Source organism: Ictalurus furcatus, chromosome 9 (genome assembly GCF_023375685.1).
Source record: "Ictalurus furcatus strain D&B chromosome 9, Billie_1.0, whole genome shotgun sequence".
Lineage (NCBI taxonomy): Eukaryota > Metazoa > Chordata > Actinopteri > Siluriformes > Ictaluridae > Ictalurus > Ictalurus furcatus.
In genome coordinates, this window is record NC_071263.1 from 28214471 (window position 1) to 28242191 (window position 27721).

A 27721-nucleotide genomic window follows, 5' to 3' on the forward strand; every position below is an offset into this window, starting at 1 on the left:
ACCACTAACAATATCAACAACAATAATAATAACACTACTAACAATAACAACAATAATAATAACACTACTAACAATAACACCAATAATAATAACACTACTAACAATATCAACAACAATAATAATAACACTACTAACAATAACACCAATAATAATAACACCACTAACAATATCAACAACAATAATAATAACACTACTAACAATAACACCAATAATAATAACACTACTAACAATAACACCAATAATAATAACACCACTAACAATATCAACAACAATAATAATAACACTACTAACAATAACACCAATAATAATAACACCACTAACAATATCAACAACAATAATAATAACACTACTAACAATAACACCAATAATAATAACACCACTAACAATATCAACAACAATAATAATAACACTACTAACAATAACACCAATAATAATAACACCACTAACAATATCAACAACAATAATAATAACACTACTAACAATAACACCAATAATAATAACACCACTAACAATATCAACAACAATAATAATAACACTACTAACAATAACAACAATAATAATAACACTACTAACAATAACACCAATAATAATAACACTACTAACAATATCAACAACAATAATAATAACACTACTAACAATAACACCAATAATAATAACACCACTAACAATATCAACAACAATAATAATAACACTACTAACAATAACAACAATAATAATAACACTACTAACAATAACACCAATAATAATAACACTACTAACAATATCAACAACAATAATAATAACACTACTAACAATAACACCAATAATAATAACACCACTAACAATATCAACAACAATAATAATAACACTACTAACAATAACACCAATAATAATAACACCACTAACAATATCAACAACAATAATAATAACACTACTAACAATAACAACAATAATAATAACACCACTAACAATATCAACAACAATAATAATAACACCACTAACAATATCAACAACAATAATAATAACACTACTAACAATAACAACAATAATAATAATAACACTACTAACAATAACACCAATAATAATAACACCACTAACAATATCAACAACAATAATAATAACACTACTAACAATAACACCAATAATAATAACACCACTAACAATATCAACAACAATAATAATAACACTACTAACAATAACACCAATAATAATAACACCACTAACAATATCAACAACAATAATAATAACACTACTAACAATAACAACAATAATAATAACACTACTAACAATAACACCAATAATAATAACACTACTAACAATATCAACAACAATAATAATAACACCACTAACAATATCAACAACAATAATAATAACACTACTAACAATAACAACAATAATAATAATAACACTACTAACAATAACACCAATAATAATAACACCACTAACAATATCAAGAACAATAATAATAACACTACTAACAATAACAACAATAATAATAACACTACTAACAATAACAACAATAATAATAACACTACTAACAATAACAACAATAATAATAACACTACTAACAATAACACCAATAATAATAACACCACTAACAATATCAACAACAATAATAATAACACTACTAACAATAACACCAATAATAATAACACCACTAACAATATCAACAACAATAATAATAACACTACTAACAATAACACCAATAATAATAACACCACTAACAATATCAACAACAATAATAATAACACTACTAACAATAACAACAATAATAATAACACTACTAACAATAACACCAATAATAATAACACTACTAACAATATCAACAACAATAATAATAACACCACTAACAATATCAACAACAATAATAATAACACTACTAACAATAACAACAATAATAATAACACTACTAACAATAACACCAATAATAATAACACCACTAACAATATCAAGAACAATAATAATAACACTACTAACAATAACAACAATAATAATAACACTACTAACAATAACAACAATAATAATAACACTACTAACAATATCAACAACAACAATAATAACACCACTAACAATATCAACAACAATAACAACAATAATAACACCAACTAGGGATGTCACGATACACACTCACACAATCGCACACTCACACAATCACATACTCACACACTCACACAGTCACACACTCACACAATCGCACAATCACACACTCACACAGTCACACAATCGCACAGTCACACAATCACACACTCACACAATCGCGCAATCACACAATCGCGCAATCACACAGTCGCACAATCGCACAGTCACACAATCACACACTCACACAATCGCGCAATCACACAGTCACACACTCACACACTCACACACTCACACAGTCACACAATCGCATACTCACACAATCGCACAGTCACACAATCACACAATCGCACAATCACACACTCATTGACACACTATGGACAATTCAGGGATTCCATTCAGTCTACAACGCATGTCTTTGGACTGGGGGAGGAAACCGGAGTACCCGGAGGAAACCCCCGAGGCAACGGGGAGAACATGTAAACTCCACACACACAGGGCAGAGGCGGGACATGAACCTCTGAGATTCGATGTGCGAGGCAAACATGCTACCCACTAAACCTCCGCACCCCCCATAACAAAATAGAAATTATTTTGATCATTTTCTAGATAAATATCACTGATAGATGAAGCCTTATGAGTGTTTATTGCTAACGTGCTTCCAAACCTTTGGTGTATACGAACAAAACAGTTTTATTCCAGTCAAAAAAGGGACTGCAAAGTAAACGCACCCGCAGCCCAAAAATAAAAATGCCTTCACATGGAAAAATCGCACAAAAACGGACACAGCGCAGAAGGATGGCTAAAACATGGATGAAATCTGGAGAAATGCGTGGATCCCAAGGTCAAAAATATGCCTCTGAAGGTGAAGAATTCCCCCACAGAGACAAAAATGACCTCAAAATAGAATCATGTGGATGGAAAAAAAAAATTAAAAAAAATGACCACCCCCCCCAAGGAATAACAGCAATACGAAGCCTGTTTTTCCCATCCGGATACATGCCAGGTGTTTCTGGGAAAAATATCCGGAATGGAAACGTCCACGAATCCTCAGCGCGCCTGTTTCTTAAAGCCCCAGCATCATCGTGTCACGTTTACAGATTAACAATGCGCTCGATTGCGGATCACGTGTCGGGTCGGAAATGAATGATGTAATCGTGACTCGGGCTTCGAGTTCAGTTTTCTCTTAACTTGGCGAGTTGTTCTTTTTAATCTGTGTTTATTTCTCTTGGCCCGAGCGATCATTCAGTCCAGATGGACTCTTCAAACTCCGCAGGCTTTGGACGTGAGTTGCGTTGCGTGTGCAGATAAAAAAATAAATAATCATAATTTCAACTTGAGACAAAGAAAAACTTCACGATGTGTGTAGGATTATAAATAGAACTTCGAATTAATAAATGAAATTTCGTATGAATGCTATCGAAGGAGGCTAAGGCGACAAATTCGCTCACTTTTTAGGGTTTCTTCAGACCGACACAAAGCGCCGACACTGGAGACTCCTTCCATGAACGTTCAGTAGACATCTCCGTACAGAGAAAACCGTACCGTACTCTGTTTATGTGGAGCGTCCACGTAACGAGCGCCGTTACTATAGAAACCATGACGATGATTGGGATCGTTTTGTCTTCCTGACTGTTTCGAATGGGTGCTGCGTGGGTTTTGAAGCCGGTCATGACCTTAGGATTGTTCACGGAGCCTGAACCGGGACTTGCTTCCTAACGACAGGAGTTCAGGACGGATCATTTCCTGACGCAGTCAATGATCCGGATTATTGTACGCTTTAGAGTTGTGAGCCGTCCCTCGCATTCATTAGGCTGCGATAAAAACATCAGTTCTGCGAGGTTTCCCCGTAATGAGCTGCATCCTAAACACCACGCCTGGGCGAGTGAAGAGGTGCTCGAGGTGCTGCGGAGAACCTTCATTTAGCTGCCTGTCTCCTTACTCGAGGCCACAGAAGAGTTCATCAAAGCAGACGCAGGATGTTGATTATGCCTTCAGTTTGGCAACAAAACAACAAGTAGGACAAGGCTAGAGCTGTGTGTGTGTGTGTGTGCACCATGTATGGCTTTATAACGCGAACGCTTCCTTATTAGGATGCCACCTGAAGCCGGTAACATGATCAAACCGACCGCTATACGGCACGTCACTGGCGGGGAAGACACAAGGTGGAGAGAGAAAGACGCAAATTCAAATAAATCCGTGCCGGTTTACGTGCGACTCTCCAAACGCGCATTAAAGCTGGACTTGAAAGGCTTTTCAGCAGTGAATCCTCAATGAGAGCGTGTTAAAATCAAAAGCTTTCGAATAAACCGCCATTCACGTTTAAATATTGAACAGTGATTCACCGAAATCTTTACTGAAATAAACGCTGTGTTAATGATGTGGCTGGAGTGCGTGTGTGTGGGTGTGTGTGGGTGTGTGGGGGTGTGTGTGGGGGTGTAGGAGGGTGAGGGGGGGTGAAAGTGCACCTTTATGTGAACAGATGAAAGAATGTTTTTTTCTCCCAGTTGAAATGCCCCTTTTGCTAATGAGAGATTACAACTGGTTGTTTGTTTGTTTGTGTGTGTGTGTGTGTGTGTGTGTGTGTGTGTGTGTGTGTGTGTGTGTAATAGAGAAGATGAATCAGGGTGTTCTCTCACCTCGCTTCTTAAACAGCCTGATAAAAAAAACACAGTGTCTGTGTAACACTGCACAAACACACATCATTCTTTGTTTAACACTATGGATGGATAAACAGATGGATGGATGGATAGAGAAACAAAAGGATGGATGGGTAAACAGTTGGGTGGATGGATCGATGCATGTGTAAATGGATGGCTGAATGGATAGATGGGTGGAGGTATGTGTAAATGGATGGATGGATGGATGGATAAACAGATGGACGGTTGGAGGAAAGGATGGATGGATAAACAGATGGATGGTTGGATGAATGGATGGATGGATAAACAAAAGGATGGATGGGTAAACAGGTGGGTGAATGGATGGATGGATGGATAGATGGGTGGATGGATGTGTAAATGGATGGATGGATAAACAGATGGATGGTTGGATGAATGGATGGATGGATAAACAAAAGGACGGATGGGTAAACAAGTGGGTGAATGGATGGATGGATGTATAAATGAATGGATAGATGGGTGGATGGATGTGTAAATGGAAGGTTGGTTGGAGGAAAGGATGGATGGATAAACAAAAGGACGGATGGGTAAACAGGTGGGTGAATGGATGGATAGATGGGTGGATGGATGTGTAAATGGATGGATAGATGCATGGATGGATGTGTGAATGGTTGGATGGTTGGAGGAAAGGATGGATGTATAAACGGATGGTTGGATGAATGGATGGATGGATAGATGCGTGGATGGATGTGTAAATGGATGGATGGATAAACAGATGGTTGGTTGGATGAATGGATGGATGGGTAAACAGGTGGGTGAATGGATGGATGGATAGATGGGTGGATGGATGTGTAAATGGATGGATGGATAAACAGATGGATGGTTGGATGAATGGATGGATGGGTAAACAAAAGGATGGATGGGTAAACAGGTGGGTGAATGGATGGATGGATGGATGGGTGGATGGATGTGTAAATGGATGGATGGATAAACAGATGGATGGTTGGATGAATGGATGGATGGGTAAACAAAAGGATGGATGGGTAAACAGGTGGATGAATGGATGGATGGATGGATGGATGTGTAAGTGGATGGATGGGTAAATGGATGGCTGAATGGATAGATGGGTGGATGTATGTGTAAATGGATGGATGGATAAGTGTGTAAATGGATGGATAGATGTATGGATACACAGATGGATTGATGGATGAATAAACAGATGGAGGGATAGATAAACAGATGGAGGGATAGATGAAGGGGCAGTGGACGCGTAAATAGACGGATAAATAGCTGGAGAGACGGTTGGATGGATGAATGGATGGATAAACTGATGGTTGAATTAATGTGTAAATGGATGGATGTAGGGGTAAACAGATAGATGGATGGATAGATACAGTGCTCTCCACTAATATTGCCACCCTTGGTAAATACGAGCAAAGAGCGCTGTGAAAAACTGACTTCATTGTTGAAACTTTTGATCTTTTGTTCAAATAATTCACAAAAATACTCGGCTCTCGTGGATATCACACAATCGGGAACAATCCAAACACAGCACAGGTTTATTAAAAAAAATATCTTTGTTAAATACAGGTGTGCAACAATTATTGGCACCCTTTTAGTCAGTACTTTGTGCTACCTCTCTTTTCCAAGATAACAGCTCTGAGTCTTCTATAACGCCTGATGAGGTTGGAGAATACATGGCGAGGGATCTGAGACAGCCTTCTTTGCTCATATTTACCAAGGGTGCCAATATTAGTGGAGGGCACTGTATATAGAGGGAGGGAGGAAGGGAAAAACAGGTAAGGAAGTATAAAACGGTGACTTTTTATAAAATGAATAACAGTAAAATGTTGCATTAGTTATTGATTAACGCTTCAATTAAAACAGTGTGTGTGTGTGTGTGTGTGTGTGTGTGTGTGTGTGTGTGTGTGTGTGCAGCCCAAAGGCTTCAGGAGGTACTCCAGCTCCCCGCTGCTGATCCAGGAGCAGTTTGGCTGCATTAAAGAGGTCATGCCTATCGGTGAGCGAGACTTTTTCATTTCAGACCACCATGATCCATGTGAAGGCTAAACCCAGTGTTTATATCGTAATAAGTCAGGAATACAACGCTAGGTTTCGTGCTCTCGTGTAATCGACGCCTCCTGACCGATCGGATGGAAGAACTCAACAGCGCCGTAGTGTAAATGTGTACAAATCGGATTATCTTTAACAGCTAATGCTGAAGACGAAAGATAACGGCCGGGCGGTTTTTGTCGAGAGTTCTGGGTTTTGATTGACAGCTGTGTCGTCCTGTCCCAGCGTGCGGCAGTAAGGTGGACCCGGTGTACGAGGCGCTGAGGTTCGGGACGTCCCTCGCTCAGAAGACCAAGAGGGCCAGCGGCTCAGACTCGCCTCCTAGAAACTCAGTAAGACTTACTCTGTGATTGTTTATCTGTACATATACAATCCCAGTTCCAAAAACGTTGGGACACTGTTGGAACAGAATGCAACGATTTGCGAATCTCATGAACCCGTATGTCATTCACAATAGAACATAGAAAACATGTTTAAACTGAGGAAATTTACCGTTTTAAGGGGAAAAAATAAGGTCGTTTTGAATTCGATGGCCGCAAGACGTCTCCAAAAAGTTGGGACGGGGGCAACTAAAGACTGGAAAACAAAAGTGTTGCTAAAAATAAACAGCTGGAGGAACGTTTTGCAAATAATGAGGGTGATTGGCGGCAGGTCAGTAGGATGATTGGGTATAAAAAGATTATCTTAGAGAGGCGGAGTCTCTCAGAAGTGAAGATTGGGATGGAATCTGGATGGAAGCAGTACAGTATGTTGCTCTAAAACCTGTAAATACCTTTCAGCATTGATGGTGCATTTCCAGATGTGCAAGCTGCCCATTCCATACGCACTAATGCACAACCGTACCATCAGAGACGCAGGCTTTTGATCTGAGCGCTGATAAAAAGCCGGACGTTCTCTCTCCTCTTTAGTCCTCTTTAGTCTAGAGGACGTGCGTCCATGGTTTCCAAAAAGAATTTCTAGATTTGGATTCGTCTGACCACAGAACAGTTTTCCACGTCGCCTCGGTCCATTTTAAACGAGCTTTGGCCCGGAGAAGACGGCGGCGTTTCCGGATCATGTTCACATACGGCTTCTTCTTTGCATGATAGAGCTTGTTTTTTCTCTTTTTTTCCCCTCCCTTTGCTTGATTTGAGTCGAACGGGTCACATGACAAAAGTACATCCTGGTTTTTTGAATGTCTTTTTCGTTCATTAGCGTTTTCAAATTTATCCACTCGTTTTTGAATAGCTCCGTTTTCGCCGGACAAAAACGCCGTCTCGGTGTAGACGGAAGGCTGAAACATGGAGAAAAAGATGCGTTCGATCTATCCAGATTAATGTGACTGTAGCCTTAACGTATTTGTGGTTATCTGTGAGTGTTTGTCTTTTTACCTCTACTGTGACACTCCAGTTTCCCTCGGGATCCATAAAGTTTCTATCTATCTATCTATCTATCTATCTATCTATCTACTTACCTACCTACCCACCCACCCACCCACCTACCCATCAACCTACCCACCTACCCACCCACCTAAACCTACCTACCTACCCACCCACCCACCTACCTACCCACCAACCCACCAACCTACCCATCTACCTACCCACCTACCCACCCATCAACCCACCTACCTACCCACTCCACCTACCTACTCACCTACCTACCCACCCACCCACCTACCTACCTACCTACCCACCTACCCACCCAATCCACCTACCTACTCACCTACCTACCTACTTACCCATCTACCTACCCACCTACCTGCCCACCTACCCACCCACCTACCTACCTACCTACTCACCCACCTACCTACCCACCTACCTACCCATCTACCTACCCACCTAATCCACCTACCTACTCACCTACCTACCTACTTACCCTTCTACCTACCCACCTACCTACCTAGCTAGCCACCCACCCAGCCACCTACCCACCTACCTACCTACTTACCCACCTACCTACCCACCTACCTACCCAGACCCAACCCACCTACCTACCTACAAGTCCGTATGTAAACGTGTCCTTTTTCGCTACATTTTCTCCAATATCTGATCCACGGACACTTCGAAATCAGATCTCTAGTGCTGACTTTTAAACCTGATCAGATTTACTAGCCACCAGATTGTTAAACCCTGGTTTATGCTCCCGTAGAATCCAAAAGTCCTGACTTTAATCATGTTTAAATTCATGGTCCGGAAATTAAAATTGCATCGTCTTATGCCCAGATTCTTAAAGTTCTTAAAGTTTAAAAAAAAAAAAAAAAAACCAACAATGCTTATCCTGTTTGGAAAACAAAATAATCACTGAACAAAATGTATCTATCCTTTTCAGGCTACATTTAGCTCTCTCTCTCTCTCTCCCTCTCTCTCTCTCTCTCTCTCTCTCTCTCTCTCTCTCTCTGTGTGTGTGTGTGTGTGTGTGTGTGTGTGTGTGGGCAGGAGGGGAGGCTGCTGATGAATCTCAGTAATTATTATGCCCTTAATTTAACTCCAGGTGTTTGATCGTAATTAATGACGCTGATAAACCGTTTATAAAGCGGCACGGTCGGATTTATCCTGCGTCCTGCTTCTGCTCCGAATCATTAGAGAGAGAGAAGCGGATGACGTTCCAGCACGCCGACAAGAACCGCACGTAAACATCATTAAAGCGCAAGACAGGACAACTTGTTTTGCAGACATTCCACAACGTTGTATGTAACTATAAATAGAAGAAGAAAAAGGATGTTTGTAGAAGCCTTGGTTTGAGGAACGAGGACACGGGAGGCGGGCTTTGGAGAACGCGGCGTGGCTTTAATCGCTTTTCAGCAGCTTGTTTGTTATTCCTGAAATGACTCACTTTTTTTTTTCTCTCTCTCTTTTCCCCTGGACTCCGCCCTCTGTTTACTCGAGCGCTCGGGCACGCCTCCGACACCACACTGTTGTCCTTTAATAAATCAGCGGACGAATCCACTTTAGGGTGGTAACAGTAACTCTGCGTCATCGCACCACCCTGTTTATTGATTGGTCATCGTCCTATAACAGCACGACACCATATAATCCTGTTCGAGGTCCAGTCAGGTAGCACATCATAACATTAACGCTGAGTACTACAGATTAACCTTGCTTTATTTCAGCTGTATGATTTGTTGAAGAGAAACACCACTATACAGACTCTCAGCACACACACACTCTCACAATACACACTCTCACTCTCACCGCCGCAGACACACAGACTCGCCAGGATTTAAGTAATGCTCAGATAAGGCCACTCGAAAGCAATTATTACCCATAAAGGAAAAGTTAATGTAAAGTGAGTGAGGGACTGGCCAGAACACACACACACACACACACACACACTTTCTCTCTAAATGATAAAGGAGAAAAGAAGTCCATTAACCTGAAACGCACTCTCTCAGTAGCAAAGCGAGAACATTGAAATTAAAACAAAATGTCCGCCGCTCTTCTGCGGCAGATCCGGATCTGTATGCGGTTGGTTTATAGGCCATTCGTAATCAAACCATTAGCACTTCTCCCGGCTTAGCGCTGCTGATACGCCTCATTTGTGAACACTGTGCAATCATTTAACAGCTGGTTGGGTCAGACGGGGTGAGGGTGTGCGTGTGTGTGTGTGAAAGTGATAGAAGGAATGTAAGAGCACTTATCTGTGTGTGTGTGTGTGTGAGAGAGAGAGAGAGTGTGTGTTAGTGGTTTATTTAAACAGGTTGTCAATTAAGAGTGTCTTTTCTTTCTTCTTTTTTTTTCTTTTTCTTTTGCAATGACTGCATTGAAGGGGTCGTTAAAATAAAAATGAGAAAGGGGGAAAAAAACACACGTTACCGTGGGCAAAATAGCGCGATTGGCATGGACTGCGAAAATAAATCAATCAATCAATGAAGGAATTAATTAATTAATTAATTTTCCCCAATAAAAACAAATTATAGACAGTTATTTCCAGAAAGAAGCCTAGAAACACCTAGAAATAATATTTATTTTAATTATCTTATTCGATTCATAATATCTGATTTGTTTGGTAATATGGAGTATATGATAAATTTGTGGGGGAAAAATGGGAATTATAAATACATATTATATTTATATGCGAGTCTTTGTTTGATGTGTATGCACAGTCCTGTATATATATGTGTGTGTGTGTGTGTGTGTTAACTATTGTGTTTTTCTTGTGCCCAGACCAGTGATCTTGCTGAGGTTCCCGAGGAAGCAGCCCACTGCAGTCATGCGCAGCTCACCAGGAAACACAGCGACAACGGTCAGCACAAAAACACCTAAACATACCCAAACAACACCACCGTAAAGACATATAAACACCGAAATACCACAGTGAACGCCTAGGAACAGCTACATGAACACTTCAAACTCAAAACAACAACTAAATAAAATCTATAAACACCTATATACCACAGTAAACACCTACGAACAGCTAAATAAACACTTCAAACTCATAAAAATCTAAATAAAATCTATAAACACCTAAACATCACAGTAAACACCTACGATCAGCTACATAAACACTTCAAACTCATAAAAAACAACTAAATAAAATCTATAAACACCTAAACATCACAGTAAACACCTACGAACAGCTACATAAACACTTCAAACTCATAAAAAACAACTAAATATAATCTATAAACACCTATATACCACAGTAAACACCTACGAACAGCTACATAAACACTTCAAACTCATAAAAAACAACTAAATATAATCTATAAACACCTAAACATCACAGTAAACACCTACGAACAGCTACATAAACACTTCAAACTCATAAAAAACAACTAAATAAAATCTATAAACACCTAAACATCACAGTAAACACCTACGAACAGCTACATAAACACTTCAAACTCATAAAAAACAACTAAATATAATCTATAAACACCTATATACCACAGTAAACACCTACGAACAGCTACATAAACACTTCAAACTCATAAAAAACAACTAAATATAATCTATAAACACCTAAACATCACAGTAAACACCTACGAACAGCTACATAAACACTTCAAACTCATAAAAAACAACTAAATAAAATCTATAAACACCTAAACATCACAGTAAACACCTACGAACAGCTACATAAACACTTCAAACTCATAAAAAACAACTAAATATAATCTATAAACACCTAAACATCACAGTAAACACCTACGAACAGCTACATAAACACTTCAAACTCAAAACAACAACTAAATAAAATCTATAAACACCTAAACATCACAGTAAACACCTATGAACAGCTACATAAACACTTCAAACTCATAAAAAACATCTAAATAAAATCTATACACACCTAAACATCACAGTAAACACCTACGAACAGCTACATAAACACTTCAAACTCATAAAAAACAACTAAATAAAATCTATACACACCTAAACATCACAGTAAACACCTACGAACAGCTACATAAACACTTCAAACTCATAAAACAACTAAATAAAATCTATAAACACCTAAACATCACAGTAAACACCTACGAACAGCTACATAAACACTTCAAACTCATAAAAAACATCTAAATAAAATCTATAAACACCTATATACCACAGTAAACACCTACGAACAGCTACATAAACACTTCAAACTCATAAAAAACAACGAAATAAAATCTATAAACACCTAAACATCACAGTAAACACCTACGAACAGCTACATAAACACTTCAAACTCATAAAAAACAACGAAATAAAATCTATAAACACCTAAACATCACAGTAAACACCTACAAACAGCTACATAAACACTTCAAACTCATAAAAAACAACTAAATAAAATCTATAAACACCTAAACATCACAGTAAACACCTACAAACAGCTACATAAACACTTCAAACTCATAAAAAACAACTAAATAAAATCTATAAACACCTAAACATCACAGTAAACACCTACGAACAGCTACATAAACACTTCAAACTCATAAAAAACATCTAAATAAAATCTATAAACACCTAAACATCACAGTAAACACCTACGAACAGCTACATAAACACTTCAAACTCATAAAAAACAACTAAATAAAATCTATAAACACCTAAACATCACAGTAAACACCTACGAACAGCTACATAAACACTTCAAACTCAAAACAACAACTAAATAAAATCTATAAACACCTAAACATCACAGTAAACACCTACAAACAGCTACATAAACACTTCAAACTCATAAAAAACAACTAAATAAAATCTATAAACACCTAAACATCACAGTAAACACCTACGAACAGCTACATAAACACTTCAAACTCATAAAAAACAACTAAATAAAATCTATAAACACCTAAACATCACAGTAAACACCTACGAACAGCTACATAAACACTTCAAACTCATAAAAAACAACTAAATAAAATCTATAAACACCTAAACATCACAGTAAACACCTACGAACAGCTACATAAACACTTCAAACTCATAAAAAACAACTAAATAAAATCTATAAACACCTAAACATCACAGTAAACACCTACGAACAGCTACATAAACACTTCAAACTCATAAAACAACGAAATAAAATCTATAAACACCTAAACATCACAGTAAACACCTACGAACAGCTACATAAACACTTCAAACTCATAAAAAACAACGAAATAAAATCTATAAACACCTAAACATCACAGTAAACACCTACAAACAGCTACATAAACACTTCAAACTCATAAAAAACAACTAAATAAAATCTATAAACACCTAAACATCACAGTAAACACCTACGAACAGCTACATAAACACTTCAAACTCAAAACAACAACTAAATAAAATCTATAAACACCTAAACATCACAGTAAACACCTACAAACAGCTACATAAACACTTCAAACTCATAAAAAACAACTAAATAAAATCTATAAACACCTAAACATCACAGTAAACACCTACGAACAGCTACATAAACACTTCAAACTCATAAAAAACAACTAAATAAAATCTATAAACACCTAAACATCACAGTAAACACCTACGAACAGCTACATAAACACTTCAAACTCATAAAACAACGAAATAAAATCTATAAACACCTAAACATCACAGTAAACACCTACGAACAGCTACATAAACACTTCAAACTCATAAAAAACAACGAAATAAAATCTATAAACACCTAAACATCACAGTAAACACCTACAAACAGCTACATAAACACTTCAAACTCATAAAAAACAACTAAATAAAATCTATAAACACCTAAACATCACAGTAAACACCTACAAACAGCTACATAAACACTTCAAACTCATAAAAAACAACTAAATAAAATCTATAAACACCTAAACATCACAGTAAACACCTACGAACAGCTACATAAACACTTCAAACTCATAAAAAACATCTAAATAAAATCTATAAACACCTAAACATCACAGTAAACACCTACGAACAGCTACATAAACACTTCAAACTCATAAAAAACAACTAAATAAAATCTATAAACACCTAAACATCACAGTAAACACCTACGAACAGCTACATAAACACTTCAAACTCAAAACAACAACTAAATAAAATCTATAAACACCTAAACATCACAGTAAACACCTACAAACAGCTACATAAACACTTCAAACTCATAAAAAACAACTAAATAAAATCTATAAACACCTAAACATCACAGTAAACACCTACGAACAGCTACATAAACACTTCAAACTCATAAAAAACAACTAAATAAAATCTATAAACACCTAAACATCACAGTAAACACCTACGAACAGCTACATAAACACTTCAAACTCATAAAAAACAACGAAATAAAATCTATAAACACCTAAACATCACAGTAAACACCTACGAACAGCTACATAAACACTTCAAACTCATAAAACAACGAAATAAAATCTATAAACACCTAAACATCACAGTAAACACCTACGAACAGCTACATAAACACTTCAAACTCATAAAACAACGAAATCGACAACAAACTGTGAAGACAAACACCTAAATAAAATCTATAAACACCTAAAAACCACAGTGTTTAACACCTAGGAACAGCTTAGACAAATATTTAATAAATGAAATAAGAGATAAATAATATTTAATAAATAAATAAGAGATGTTTTTTTATCCTCATCAATCCTGTCCGCTCTTTTCAGTCTTCACGTCTCTGGAGAACGGAACAGAAACCTTCCACACAGAAGAGAAGAAACCAGAGGACTCACAGGTGAGCCGTGCAGTCTGTTTTCCAGCGGGGGAAAACGTGTCGTGTGTGTGTGTGTGTGTGTGTGTGAGAAACACTGTCGGGTGTCACTTTTCCCGCCAGCCTCTGTGTTTCTCTGAGAAAACGACCAGAAATAGGTTCAGCATGTGACAGGATCTTCTCAAATGGCACAAAACCGACATGAAGAACACGGTTCGAGGACGTGAACGTGAGGTCAGGTGACCCGACACGTGGTGGAGTTACCACCCGAAGCCGATTATTCTCCTATAACAGCACATACTTTGTTGAAGTTTGTCATTAACTACAGTTTTTTTTTTTTTTACTTATTAAAGAACGACCTTTTAGACTTTTTATCCATTTATGGTTACACTTATTGTTAATGTAAAACATCCACCAAACGAGTTATATCCTGAATAATGGCCTCCTTGCCTGGTTTTGGTCAGCGGGGGGGTTTTTCATTTTTCATTTTATTGCTATATACAGTCCAGTATAGTGGCTTGCATAAATATTCACCCCCCTTGAGCTTTATTCACATTTTCTGGACGATTACAACCTGAAATTGAAATAGAATTAATTGACGTTATATGCCATGAATCTAAATAAAACAGCCCGTAATATTGGCGTGGGTGAAAAGCAGTGAAGCATGGTGGTGATAGCATAATATTAAGCTTTACCCTAGGCCGCTTGCTTGCTTCTCTGACTAGTCCGGTTTTTACTCAGTCACTGACTCGAGGCAGATTGCTGTGCCTTATTCCTTACTTTTTTTTAAAAAAAAAATAAAAATTATAACTAAACCCTAACTGATACGTTTCCAGAACTTTGTCCTGGACTTGTTTCACTAGTTCTTAGGTTCTTGTTGTTCTTGATGCTGTTTGTTACGGTATGCTTACACTAACACATTCTGGTTTCTTCCATGGAACACATTTTGTGGGGGGGGGAATACTTATGCAGTCACAACTTATACGACAACCCCCCCCCACCCACCCGCACTTCAATAGATTCATGATATATAATGTCAAATCAAGTCTATTTCAGTAATTCCAGGTCGTAACCCTTACAAAAGCTGGAAAAGCTCCAGGGGTGCCAATACTTACGCAGGCCACTGTAGCTTTGCTTTAGCAACGTGACTGTTTTTTTTAAACTGTACAGCTTTTCCTACATGTTCTTTTGAGAGACCTCCAGGAAAACCCCGAACGTGGTGTTTCGGTACACGGACGGGCCGAGGGCACGAGAGCACGGCGGCGGGACGACGCGAGCGGCGCTGTCTCAAACCGCGCTCCACGGAGGGAGCGCACAGGGATAAATAAGCAGCCGTCTGAAATCAGCACGGCTTTTTACGAGGTCGCAAATAAAAGCCGATCCCTCTCTGGATGTCTGACTATACACGGCCTCGTTCGCTCTCTCGTTCTCTCTCTCTCTCTCTCTCTTTCCCACTGATCTCGCGGGTTCCTGTTTTACGAGGACGCACAAATTCGTAGCACGTGTGGCCCTGTTTATAAAGCTGACATCCGAGGCTCAGTAAAGAAGAAGAAAAAAAAAACCCTTTGGCACGGGTTAGGGTTATTTACAGTGGTGGAAAATTTCCATGGGAAATGACAGAGTGTTTCCATGACGGACCTCTTAACGTCGAGTGATTTCATCCATTACGGATTAACAGATAAATAAACAGGACGTCGTTTGATGCAGCGTTTCTCAGTCACGGTGCCAGATTTCCAGCATATTTGAGTGCTTTTTCTGCTCGAACGCACTCATTTCAGCTTCCTGAAACATTCGGTAATGACCTGATACCATGCTGGAGCGACCGAGACTGAAGATTTCCCCAAACGCTAGATTTTTCCTCACGCATGAATAGTACAAGTCCATCTCTCGAACTCGGATCACGTGCGTACGTGGTTAGAAGTCACAATTTCACATCGCACGCCCGAGCGAGGTCATTATTTCCGCCGGACGCGTTCGACAAGCGTTCGTACGGATGGAGAGAGCTTCGGGGTCGTGCCGCTATAGGAAAACAACTCGCAACCGTTACCACTCCGCACTAGACCGCTGTCTTTTGTTAGCACAGCGATCGATCGAGAGTTCATTCAAAGAACGTCACGTCCCGCGTGAGTCCTAACGTCCGTAGACGTGACGACGTATCAGACCGTAACCACGGCGATTTTTTTTTTTTTTTTTATTCTTTGTTATTTTAAGTAGAATGATTTGTACGTACGGAGATTAAGAACCGTGTCGCGGTGTTCCTGACAGCGTGATGATGAAACGCGGATCAGCGTTGCGACTCGGGTTCACTCTGTTGCGTCAGCCTCAAATAAATAAATAAATAAATAAATAAATAACCATGAAAAAAAACAGCATCGCGGCGTTTCGTCTATTCTAGCGAGAGGAGACTCACAGCATCTGACACGCACAGCTGTTCTGCTGGAGCGTCAACACAGTACAGCGCCACATACCCCCCCCACACCCACCCCCACACACACACACACACACACGATGGGTAATAAACCCATCTCAACACAGATTTGATGTGTGTGTGTGTGTGTGTGTGTGAGAGAGAGTGTGTATCTGTCTGTTTGCCTTGCTATGCAGAACAAAATGTAGATGCGCTCGCATTCACCCACACGCACCTACATCCCCGCCACACACACACACACACACACACACACACATACATTTTAATGCTTTTAATTGGATAAACACACACACACACACCAGCAGAACCGAGTCTCGGTGATGCGGAGAAAACACGGAGAAGTATTTCAGACGAATACACAGAAAAGATAACGAGCTTCTGTAACTAAGCGTTTTGTTTTTTTTTTTTACACACACACACACACACACACGCAGGTTTCTATTAACACGCTCGTTGTAATACGTTATCGTTTCTATAGGAACGGCGACTTGTACGAACGTGCGGAAGGAGTCTCCAGCGTCAGTAACATGACAAAGCCGACCAATCTTTGTCTTATTAACGACGAGCGCCGGAAAAAAGCGGGATAGCGAGGGTTTATAGCTGCTCTAAGCGAAGAGGAAACAGGAGCTCACGTGTTCCGGGGATGGAACTATAAACGGATAAAAAGTACACGCGCCACTACGTGTTTTATTTCCTACTTCACAAGCCCGACTTTCATGCGCCGTTGCTAGACGGATGGGTATGTTTGTTTGTTTGTTTGTTTGTTTTTCTCATGAAACGCGTCCGCTAAGCACCGCCCACTTTCACAGGAAGAGGAAATTTGACCGGCGTTACAAACGGGCAAGCACGTTTACACGCGCCGGACTTTTTTCTTCTTTTTTCTTTCAGAAACGGAGTATCCCGCTGAAGTGCAGAGATTTCCACGATCCTGAAGCTTGTGGCCGGAAAAGCGTAAACGAAAATGCGAAAAGTGCGGCGTAAATTAGGCGTGAATCGAAGCCGTTTCTCGAGGCTCGTCGAGGGACACACATCCGCCGTGAACAATGCCAAACGGAGAGATTCCTCATTTGACTCACGCTCGTATCTCAGCGTTTCGGCGGTCCCGCCCAGCGGTTTTACCGTCCGTGTCCGATCACGGCGGAAAATAATGCTCACTGGGGTCGGGTTCTTTATTAGGCTTCAAGATTTCGCCTCTTTTATTTTCACCTAAAGCGCCAAAATGAACACGATGCTATTACTACGGTGTAACGAACTATTACGAAATACGACAGACGAAGCGTACACGGGATTTTTCGAATGGAAACGACTTCTCTGAGACACCTTAGCTTCACTTTATCTGGATAGCAAACGTCCCGCGCTAGTGAGCAGAAAATTGCGAGTATTAATCCCCGGACTGACAGGATAGTCATACTATATTGAGACCGATACATTTTACCAGCTGGCATTACGTCAGGACTTGGAGTCGGCAGTTTTTAATTAGATCCATTCACTATATGGCTGATAATTCTTTTTCCCTTAACCTGTGGAGGACACACACACACACACACACACACACACACACACACACACACACTGAGCGGTGTGTTTGAAATCAGGGCTGCAGAATGAGATTTATAACTCCATCAGACAGGGCGGCCATTAAAATGTCCAGACTGTGTGTGGACAGAATGAAAGATACAGTGTGTGTGTGTGTGTGTGTGTGTGTGTGTGTGTGTGTGTGTTGTGAAAATCCAAATAATGAGAAGGAGGGTGGTGTGATGGCCATCCCGAACTGTTTTATTCCTCTTACACCACAGCAACCTGCCAACAGTGACATTTTTAACTCGTTCAGAAACGACCCGGCGTACTTTTTATCCGTTTAGAGTTACTTTTAATGTCGTGGAACGTCCGCAGAACAAGTCCGTCCCCCGTGACCACTTCAGTTATGTTTATTATGAGGTAATTCGGTCGTTAGTCCGTTAGACGCAGAGCGTCTGCCGTGCGCGTTCCCGTGAACGAGGTGTTACTATGGAAACGATATCGTGTTAGGCGTTTGGCGATCCAGCAGGACCGAGGGAATGATGTCATCGGTGTGGTTGTGTCGGGTTTCCTGACCGTTTCGTTTCGTCGGCGCTGGCCGTACGACGTGACGTCGGTTCTGAAAGAGCTGAGCGATAAAGCTGGTAAACAGTTCGTTAGATCAAGATTGGCGTCTGTGTTTCCCTAGCAACAGTGTTCTCCAAAAAACCTTCCCAAGTCAAAAGAACGAATTTGCAAGTGACCGTAAGCTATGGTGTTTATATATGTAAAAAATATATATAATATTAGCAAAGATTCAAATTTGAGGCAAGCACCCATAGAACACCTCACACTCGAATAACAGTTCCTAACACATACTCCTCTCTGGAGCGATCTCCTAACGAGCGCCCACGTCATCCCTCCGGCTGGGTAAAGCGGTAAAGGCAGCAGACTGACTCCGCAGGCGTGAATCTCAGAGCCACCGCGTTCCCTTCACTTCCTCTTCGTCCACTCGCTTCCTGAATCACACCACAAACGGGGACAAGGCCTCCTACACACAGCCGTCTCCGGATCGCGCCGAGAATAAAGTCATCGCTGTGTAGAGAGAGGGAGAGAGAGGGGGAGAGAGAGTGAGAGAGGGGGGAGAGAGAGAGAGAGAGAGAGGGAGAGGGAGAGAGAGGGAGAGAGAGAGGGTGAGTGAGAGAGAGGGTGAGAGAGAGAGGGAGAGAGAGAGAGGGTGAGTGAGAGAGGGAGAGAGAGAGAGGGTGAGAGAGGGAGAGAGAGAGAGAGAGGGAGAGAGAGGGTGAGAGAGAGAGGGGGGGAGAGAGAGAGTGTGAGAGAGAGGGTGAGTGAGTGAGAGAGAGAGGGTGAGGGAGAGAGGGGGGGAGAGTGAGAGAGGGTGAGAGTGATAGAGAGAGGGTGAGGGGGGGGAGTGAGTGAGTGAGAGAGAGAGGGGGGGAAAGTGAGAGAGGGTGAGAGTGTGAGAGAGAGAGAGGGAGAGAGAGAGAGGGGGGGAGAGAGAGAGAGGGTGAGAGAGAGGGAGGGAGAGAGGGAGAGTGAGAGAGAGTGAGAGAGAGAGGGGGAGAGAGGGTGAGAGTGTGAGAGAGAGAGAGGGTGATAGAGAGAGAGAGGAGTGATGAGAGTCGATCGTGTTTATTCTACCAGTTTAGAGCTGAATGTAAGGAAACATATGTGAATGTGACAGTTTGTGTCTTTGCACCTAAACGAATCAAACACTCGGATCCACACATTCTGTTCTCGTGAAGTACGGAGACGACTGACTTCATTTTTAATACATTTTGTGTGCGTGGGTGTGTGTGTTACAGTCGCAGGTTGTATAGATGTGTGTGTGTGTGTGTGTGTGTGTGTATTACAGTAGCAGATTGTATTGTATAGATGTGTGTGTGTGTGTGTGTGTGTGTATTACAGTGGCAGATTGTATTGTATAGATGTGTGTGTGTGTGTGTGTGTGTGTGTATTACAGTAGCAGATTGTATTGTATAGATGTGTGTGTGTGTGTGTGTGTGTGTGTATTACAGTGGCAGATTGTATTGTATAGATGTGTGTGTGTGTGTGTGTGTGTGTGTATTACAGTAGCAGATTGTATTGTATAGATGTGTGTGTGTGTGTGTGTGTGTGTGTATTACAGTAGCAGATTGTATTGTATAGGTGTGTGTGTGTGTGTGTGTGTGTGTATTACAGTAGCAGATTGTATTGTATAGGTGTGTGTGTGTGTGTGTGTGTGTATTACAGTAGCAGATTGTATTGTATAGATGTTTGTGTGTGTGTGTGTGTGTGTGTATTACAGTAGCAGATTGTATTGTATAGATGTGTGTGTGTGTGTGTGTATTACAGTGGCAGATTGTATTGTATAGATGTGTGTGTGTGTGTGTGTGTGTATTACAGTAGCAGATTGTATTGTATAGATGTGTGTGTGTGTGTGTGTGTGTGTGTATTACAGTAGCAGATTGTATTGTATAGATGTGTGTGTGTGTATTACAGTGGCAGATTGTATTGTATAGATGTGTGTGTGTGTGTGTGTGTGTGTGTATTACAGTAGCAGATTGTATTGTATAGATGTGTGTGTGTGTGTGTGTGTGTGTGTATTACAGTGGCAGATTGTATTGTATAGATGTGTGTGTGTGTGTGTGTGTGTGTATTACAGTAGCAGATTGTATTGTATAGATGTGTGTGTGTGTGTGTGTGTGTGTGTCCTACAGACTGATGAAGATGAAGATCTGCCGAAGGACATCCTGCCACTGAGCACATACGTGGCTTTGTACAGATTCACCCCACAAGAAAGTCAGGACCTGGAGCTGAGGTGAGCGTGACCCACACACAAACACAAACACCGGTATGACTGTCCTTATGAGGACCTGTACGTCATCATGACTTATACCACACACGGCGATGTACCTCGCTGCTCTCTTTAAACCCCCTCGTGATGATCAGAATCCACAGAGCACGCTAGCCCTATGACTTCACCTGCATTTTGATCACGTCCTTCGCCTCCACTTCACGCCCCTCTCACTTCAGTCCCGCGATAACACGCCAGTTCCTCGTCTCTTCCTTTCACGTCCGTTGACCAGGCGACACTCGCTTACTTGCGTAGACGTCTTCTTTTTACGTTTTTTTTTGTCCCCCACAGACCCGGGGATCGGATAATCCTGGCAGACGACTCTAATGAAGACTGGTGGAAGGTAAACGCTAAAGTGTTTTAAACGGATGCGTGATTATGAACGAGGTAACGCTCTCACGTTCACACAGACGTTTTTTATTTCGGGTTTGACACGGATTTAGGGCATGATCGAGGACAGGATAGGTTTTTTCCCAGCATCCTATGCGCACCCGGTGAAGGAAGGCGACCGCGTGTTCAGGTGTAGCCGCACGTTCATCGGCTGTAAGGAGCAGGGCCAGATCACCATAAAGGAGGGACAGGTGAGTCCTCTGTCCTCAAGCCTTTCCCCTGTCAGAAAGCCTGATGCTCCAGCTTTGACCTCTGGCTCTTATGACGCCCTCACACTGGAGACTCCTTCCAAAAAAGACAGGCTTGTGATGGAACGACTCTCTAGAGCTGCTATAACATCAATCAGTTGTCTTGAAGTGCCGTTGAAGTGTCATTTTGACTTCGTAGCTCATTATTTCAACACGTCGTCTTGTTATTTTGACGTACTATCTTGTCGTTTCGACGTATTAACATGTTATTTCAAGATATTCTCTTATTATTTGGACATACCAGTTCTTTATTTAAACGTATTCGCTCGTTATTTCAACTTACCCCGTTGTTGTAAGATATCATCTCGTTCTTTTGACTTGCGAACTCCTCATTTCACGATATCGGCGTGCTTTGACTCGATCGAAAAGTCTATTCGATGTTCGCTTATAATCCTTATCACACTAGCCGCGTTTACATGGACAACAATAATCCTCTCTCAATCCGATTAAGACCGTACTCTGATTAAGAAACTAGCATGTAAACAGCCATTTTTACCGACCTTAATCTAATTAAGGTCATAATCGAAGTAATCGAATTAAGACAGGTGGAGCACTCCTGTTTTAGTCGCATTATGGACGTGTAGTAGTGACGTGTAAACACCGTAATCACATTACGAGCGTCGTGTGAGAGTTTATACCGCATTTTGCGACAGGACACGATCACACACGGCAGTTTTACGCTTTACGGCGAACGAGAGAGTTCGGCCGCGTCCCAAATCGCATACTTTCCTACTACAGGCCTGTAGTGGGGAAAATACATGTATGTCGGCTACTATATAGACGGTAAGTACGCGATTCGGGACGCACCCACCGCTTCAAGCAGTCGTCTATTAGCACGTACAGCACGACAAATAATTAACCGCACTTAAAGCGTCCGTAAAAAAAAATAATAATAAAAACACGCAAAACTGTATACGGTTCCATAACGAAGACCAACTGTACGTCGATACGTGAAATTCCGGAGGGACGTCGGACGACGTGGCGCGGTGACGTAATGACGCTGCTGTTAATCTAATTACGTTCTATAACACGTAAAACGGGAACATGACAGGAGTATTCTAAAAGCGACTCGTGTAAACACCTTAACCACATTATTATCTTACTCGGAGTAAGGTCGATCATTAGATCACCGCTGTCCGTGTAAACGCAGTCACTGTATGTCTAACGGTCGGTCGTTCACGCGAATCACTGATAGTAAGTTGAACTAAGACGTTACTAAGTCAGAACAACGAGATAACATCTTGAAATAACGGTTTAGTACGTTAGAATAGCGAGTGCGTTAAAAATAACGAATTACGCCAAATCGCCAAATGGGATATCGTATAAGACGTAACAAGTGACTTAATCAAAAAGTCAAACTAGTGAGTGATTAAAAGTCCGTACAAGTAGATCAAGCTAGTTAGTTAAAACTGATTAGATCATATCTTGAAGTAATGAGTCACGAAGCTGAAATAGTAAGTTAATTAAGAATAGCCAGCTACTAAGTGAAAATGAGATAATATCTTCGGAATGATCTTAATCGTAGTACTAATTAGAGAGAGAGAAAAAAAATGACAAGTCACTAAGTCACGCTAGTGAGTTACCAAGTCGAAATCAGTCGATAAATCTTGAAATAAGGAGTTAGCGAGTAATTAAGTCGCAGTAATGAGTTAGTAAGTCAAAATCGCATTTGCAGTTCAGGGCTTCCTTAAAACATAGACCTCAAAAAAAGATTTAAATAGAATTCTATAACAGTATTGAGATTGTGAAAGGGTCTTGTATTTTATTTTTCCTTTATGCGATAGATCTAGTTGTAATGGACGTGCGTGTCTTTTAGATCTGCGTGAGCGGCGAGGACGAGAGAAACGGCTTCATCCGAGTGGCCAGTGGAAAGAAACAAGGCTTCGTCCCCTGTGACGTTCTGGAGGACGTCTGAACGACAGGAAACGAGAGATACGAGAAAGACGGAAAGAGAGCGAGAGATCAACAGGAGAGAAGATGCGCTTTCGGGAAACAGGAAGTCGAGCTGGGGTTTTTTTTTTTAAATTTTTTATTTTTTTTTAAAACACACACACACACACACACACACAAAAAAAAAACCAAACAAGCGAGTTCTGTTTCTTCTCCATCCCTGTGTGTGTGTGTGTGTGTGTGTGTGAGGACGAGAGGACGGGAATCGGACGGACGTGGAGACTTCTCGACTTTAAACGTAGGCGCTTAAGGAAAAGAGCGTCGGGTGATCACACGGCGCTCGGAGCTTTTTTCACGCGAGGCGGAATCCGGTACGCCGTACGAACCCGACATCGGTTGGCTCACTCGTAGCTCAGAACCTTCTGGTGAGAATAAGCGCTCGAAACATAGTACACCCTGGATTTTGAACAAACACACGGCCAGAGAAATATCAAATACTGTTCGTACGATTGTTCTTATCAACTTCTTTTCTTTAGAATCCACTTCTCTCTCTCTCTCTCTCTCTTTTTTTTTTTTTTTTTACTTGTTACTGCTATTAAAAGTTTGTGTCCTCGTGACCTTGGGATAAGAAAAAGTGCTGCACTCGTGACAGAAAGATGCTTTTCGCATATCACGAAATTGTCGGGTGAGTTTTTTTTTTTTTTCCGAAACGAGGACGTGACGGCGAACAAAGACGCTTTTTTTTTTTTTTTTTTTTTTTTCCTCGCACTATGAAAGGAAAAATCCTCGTTCTCAACCAGAAAAGTGTCGTTTCGTGACAGAAAAGAGTCCGTGGAGGATTTCTAAATGACTCTCGTGAGGACTTTTGTGCTCTACACTGCCTGTTAATTTTACTGTAGATCATCATAATAAATGACTTTCAGCTTAGCAACCAAATCAGCCCTTGGTTTAATACGCTTGATAAAAATCTGACGTTTTTATGTTCTGCTCTGAATCCAACATCAACAATGAACACAGTGTTGCTAAAACTTTTACCCGTAGGACTTTATATATATATATATATATATATATATAGTAGCATTATTGATTCTGACATTATAACGTACGCTTCTTTGAAGATATAAATCTGCAAGACCTTTTGAGTTTTTGTTGATTTTTTTTATTTTTAATCCACACAAGGAATTTTTCATCTAAAAAAAAAAAAAAAAAACAACAAAAAAATTCGCTAAGATGAGACCGGCTGAAGAGATATACACTCCCGGTCAAAAAAGTCTGTACACCCCTGCTCATAGAAAGCCTTCATTTGGATTATTTTCTAACTCTCTTCGAACGAACTATGAAATTCCTCTGCAGCGAGCAAGAAAAGTTCAAAAATTCCAAACTATTTCTCTTTAATTCTTAACGGTACTCATGCTAAGAATTCACGTATGCACTTCAACTCAGTTCAGTCTTTATTTGTCTAGCGCTTTTAACAAGGGACGTCGTCACAATGCAGCTTTACAGGAATATATATATCGATTCTGGAAATAAAATGTAACATTTAGAGATTCATCCCGAATTTCTCCACGTTCCAGTTCTACCTCCTGAACGATCCAGATAAAACGGAGCTCCTCACTGCGTATAGTGTTTACTTTTAAAATGTAACGTCAGGCAAAAACGACGTCTTTTAATGGAAACATGATTGTAATGCATTAACCTCCCTGCTTACTTTCTGTCTTAGAAAGGAATTTTAGTCATAGACATTTTTCAACATGTTTTTAAAGATGAATTAGTTTGTTTTTTTTGGGTTTTTTTTAATTATTATTCGTCTTACTAGAAAAATAAGCTGGAAAAAATGTCGAAAATGAATTAAAACCTTTGTTTTTAATTTTGTAATTTTTAGACATTTTTTGTGTTTACTACTCGGGACTCCTGTCAATCATTTTATAGACACACCCCAAACTGTGCTTCACTCCACCCTCGGGTCGGTCTGCTTGGGAAGGAAAACATGCCGGAATCCGGTGTAGACTTAACATATGCAGACACTTTTACTAGGAGGAAGAAAACATGTCATGCTTTCAAAAAAAGAAGAAAAAAAAAAAAGGTAAAACCAGAATATACATTGGTGTTGCTTTCCCAAGATGGAGAAAAATGACTGGCTGTGGGGTGACGTTTGCCGTGGAATTAACGACGTCGCTCCTGGACAGGTACGTAAACATAATCTGTATAAAACGTTGAATTGTTTGAATGACAGCTATAGGGAGGACAACCGGTGAACCGCCGACTGGCTCATGTGTGCACAAGGCTCGTTGACGTGTGTGAGGAGCGAAGGCTGGCCCGTCTGGTCCGATCCCACAGATGAGCCCAAATTGCTGAAAGAGTTCATGCTGGGTAGGATAAAGCTTGCTCTGTATGGAGCTGCGTAGCCGCAGACGGGTCAGAGCGCCCATGCTGACTCCTCTCCACTATTGAAAGCACCTACAATGGGCACGTGATCATCAGAACTGGACCATGGAGCAGTGGAAGACGGTGACCTGGTCTGATGAATCACGTTTTCTTTTGCGTCGTGTGGACGGTCGGGTGCGTGTGCGTCGCTTACCTGGGGAAGGAGATGGCTCCAGAATGCACTATGGGAAGAACGTGTTCTGCTCTGGGCGATGTTCTGCTGGGAGACCTTGGGATCTGGTATTCATGTGGATGTCACTTGGACACGTACCACCTACCTAAACATCGTTGCAGATCAAGTACACCCCTTCGTCCTCTTTCAGCAGGATTATGCGCCCTGTAAACCTGCAAAAATCGTTCAGGGACGGTTTGAGGAACATGACGAAGAGTTCAAGGTGTTGACTTGTTGTCGATCTCAATCCGATCCAGTATCTGTAGGATGTGCTAGACAGACAAGTCTGATCCATGGAGGCCCCACGTCACAACTTACAGAACTTACAGGATCTGCTGCTAACGTCTTGGTGCCAGATACCACAGCACACCTTCTGAGGACTTGTGGAGAATTCTGTGTACTGCGATTGTCCAATGGTGCCACAGATTCTCAATGGGATTGAGATTAGGACTGCAAGACATGAGCCACTCCAATGTTGCTTTGACCTTGTGCTTGAGATCACTGTCCTGCTGAAAGGTGAAACAGATTCTCACAATGCTTCCCTTTATCACGCTTCATCCGTTCTTCCGTCAGTTCTAACAAGATGCCCTGCTGATGCCGCATGATCCTGCCACCACCGTACTTCACTTGAGGCATGGGAAGTTTTAGGATTGCACCACACATAGCACTTTGAATTTTGGCCAAAAAAACTCTATCTTGGTCTCAATCGGCCTACAAAACCTTTTCCAATATCCCACCTGGGTCACTCTCATGCTTTCAGATGGTACATTTTGAGTAACGGCTTCTTTCTTGCCAATCTCCCATATAAGCCAGTGTTATGCAGTGCTCTTGTTTGAAATGGTTGACTGGTGCACCATTACTCCACTCCCGGGCACTGAACTCTGTAGCACCTTCGAAGTGATTGCTGGCCTCTCTGTGGCTTCTCTCACGAGTCTTGGCAGGGCC

At 40.8% G+C, this 27721-nt stretch overlaps 1 protein-coding gene across 3 annotated transcripts in view; it reads left to right on the top strand.

The window, feature by feature from the left end:
* stac (SH3 and cysteine rich domain) overlaps positions 1-27277 on the top strand; it is a 66576-nt gene extending 39299 nt beyond the window's left edge. Inside the window, exons 4-11 of one of the 3 annotated variants that reach the window (XM_053632445.1) lie at positions 6612-6693; positions 6972-7078; positions 10889-10967; positions 14827-14894; positions 21516-21616; positions 21944-21995; positions 22096-22233; positions 24107-27277. In XM_053632445.1, the coding sequence (XP_053488420.1) occupies positions 6612-6693; positions 6972-7078; positions 10889-10967; positions 14827-14894; positions 21516-21616; positions 21944-21995; positions 22096-22233; positions 24107-24205 (726 nt within the window). In that variant the 3' untranslated portion in view covers positions 24206-27277. Of the gene's footprint in view, positions 1-6611; positions 6694-6971; positions 7079-10888; positions 10968-14826; positions 14895-21515; positions 21617-21943; positions 21996-22095; positions 22868-24106 lie in introns of those variants that run through there. The other 2 variants (XM_053632446.1, XM_053632443.1) reach the window with 2 other exon arrangements.
* The last annotated feature ends 444 nt before the right edge of the window (positions 27278-27721 follow it).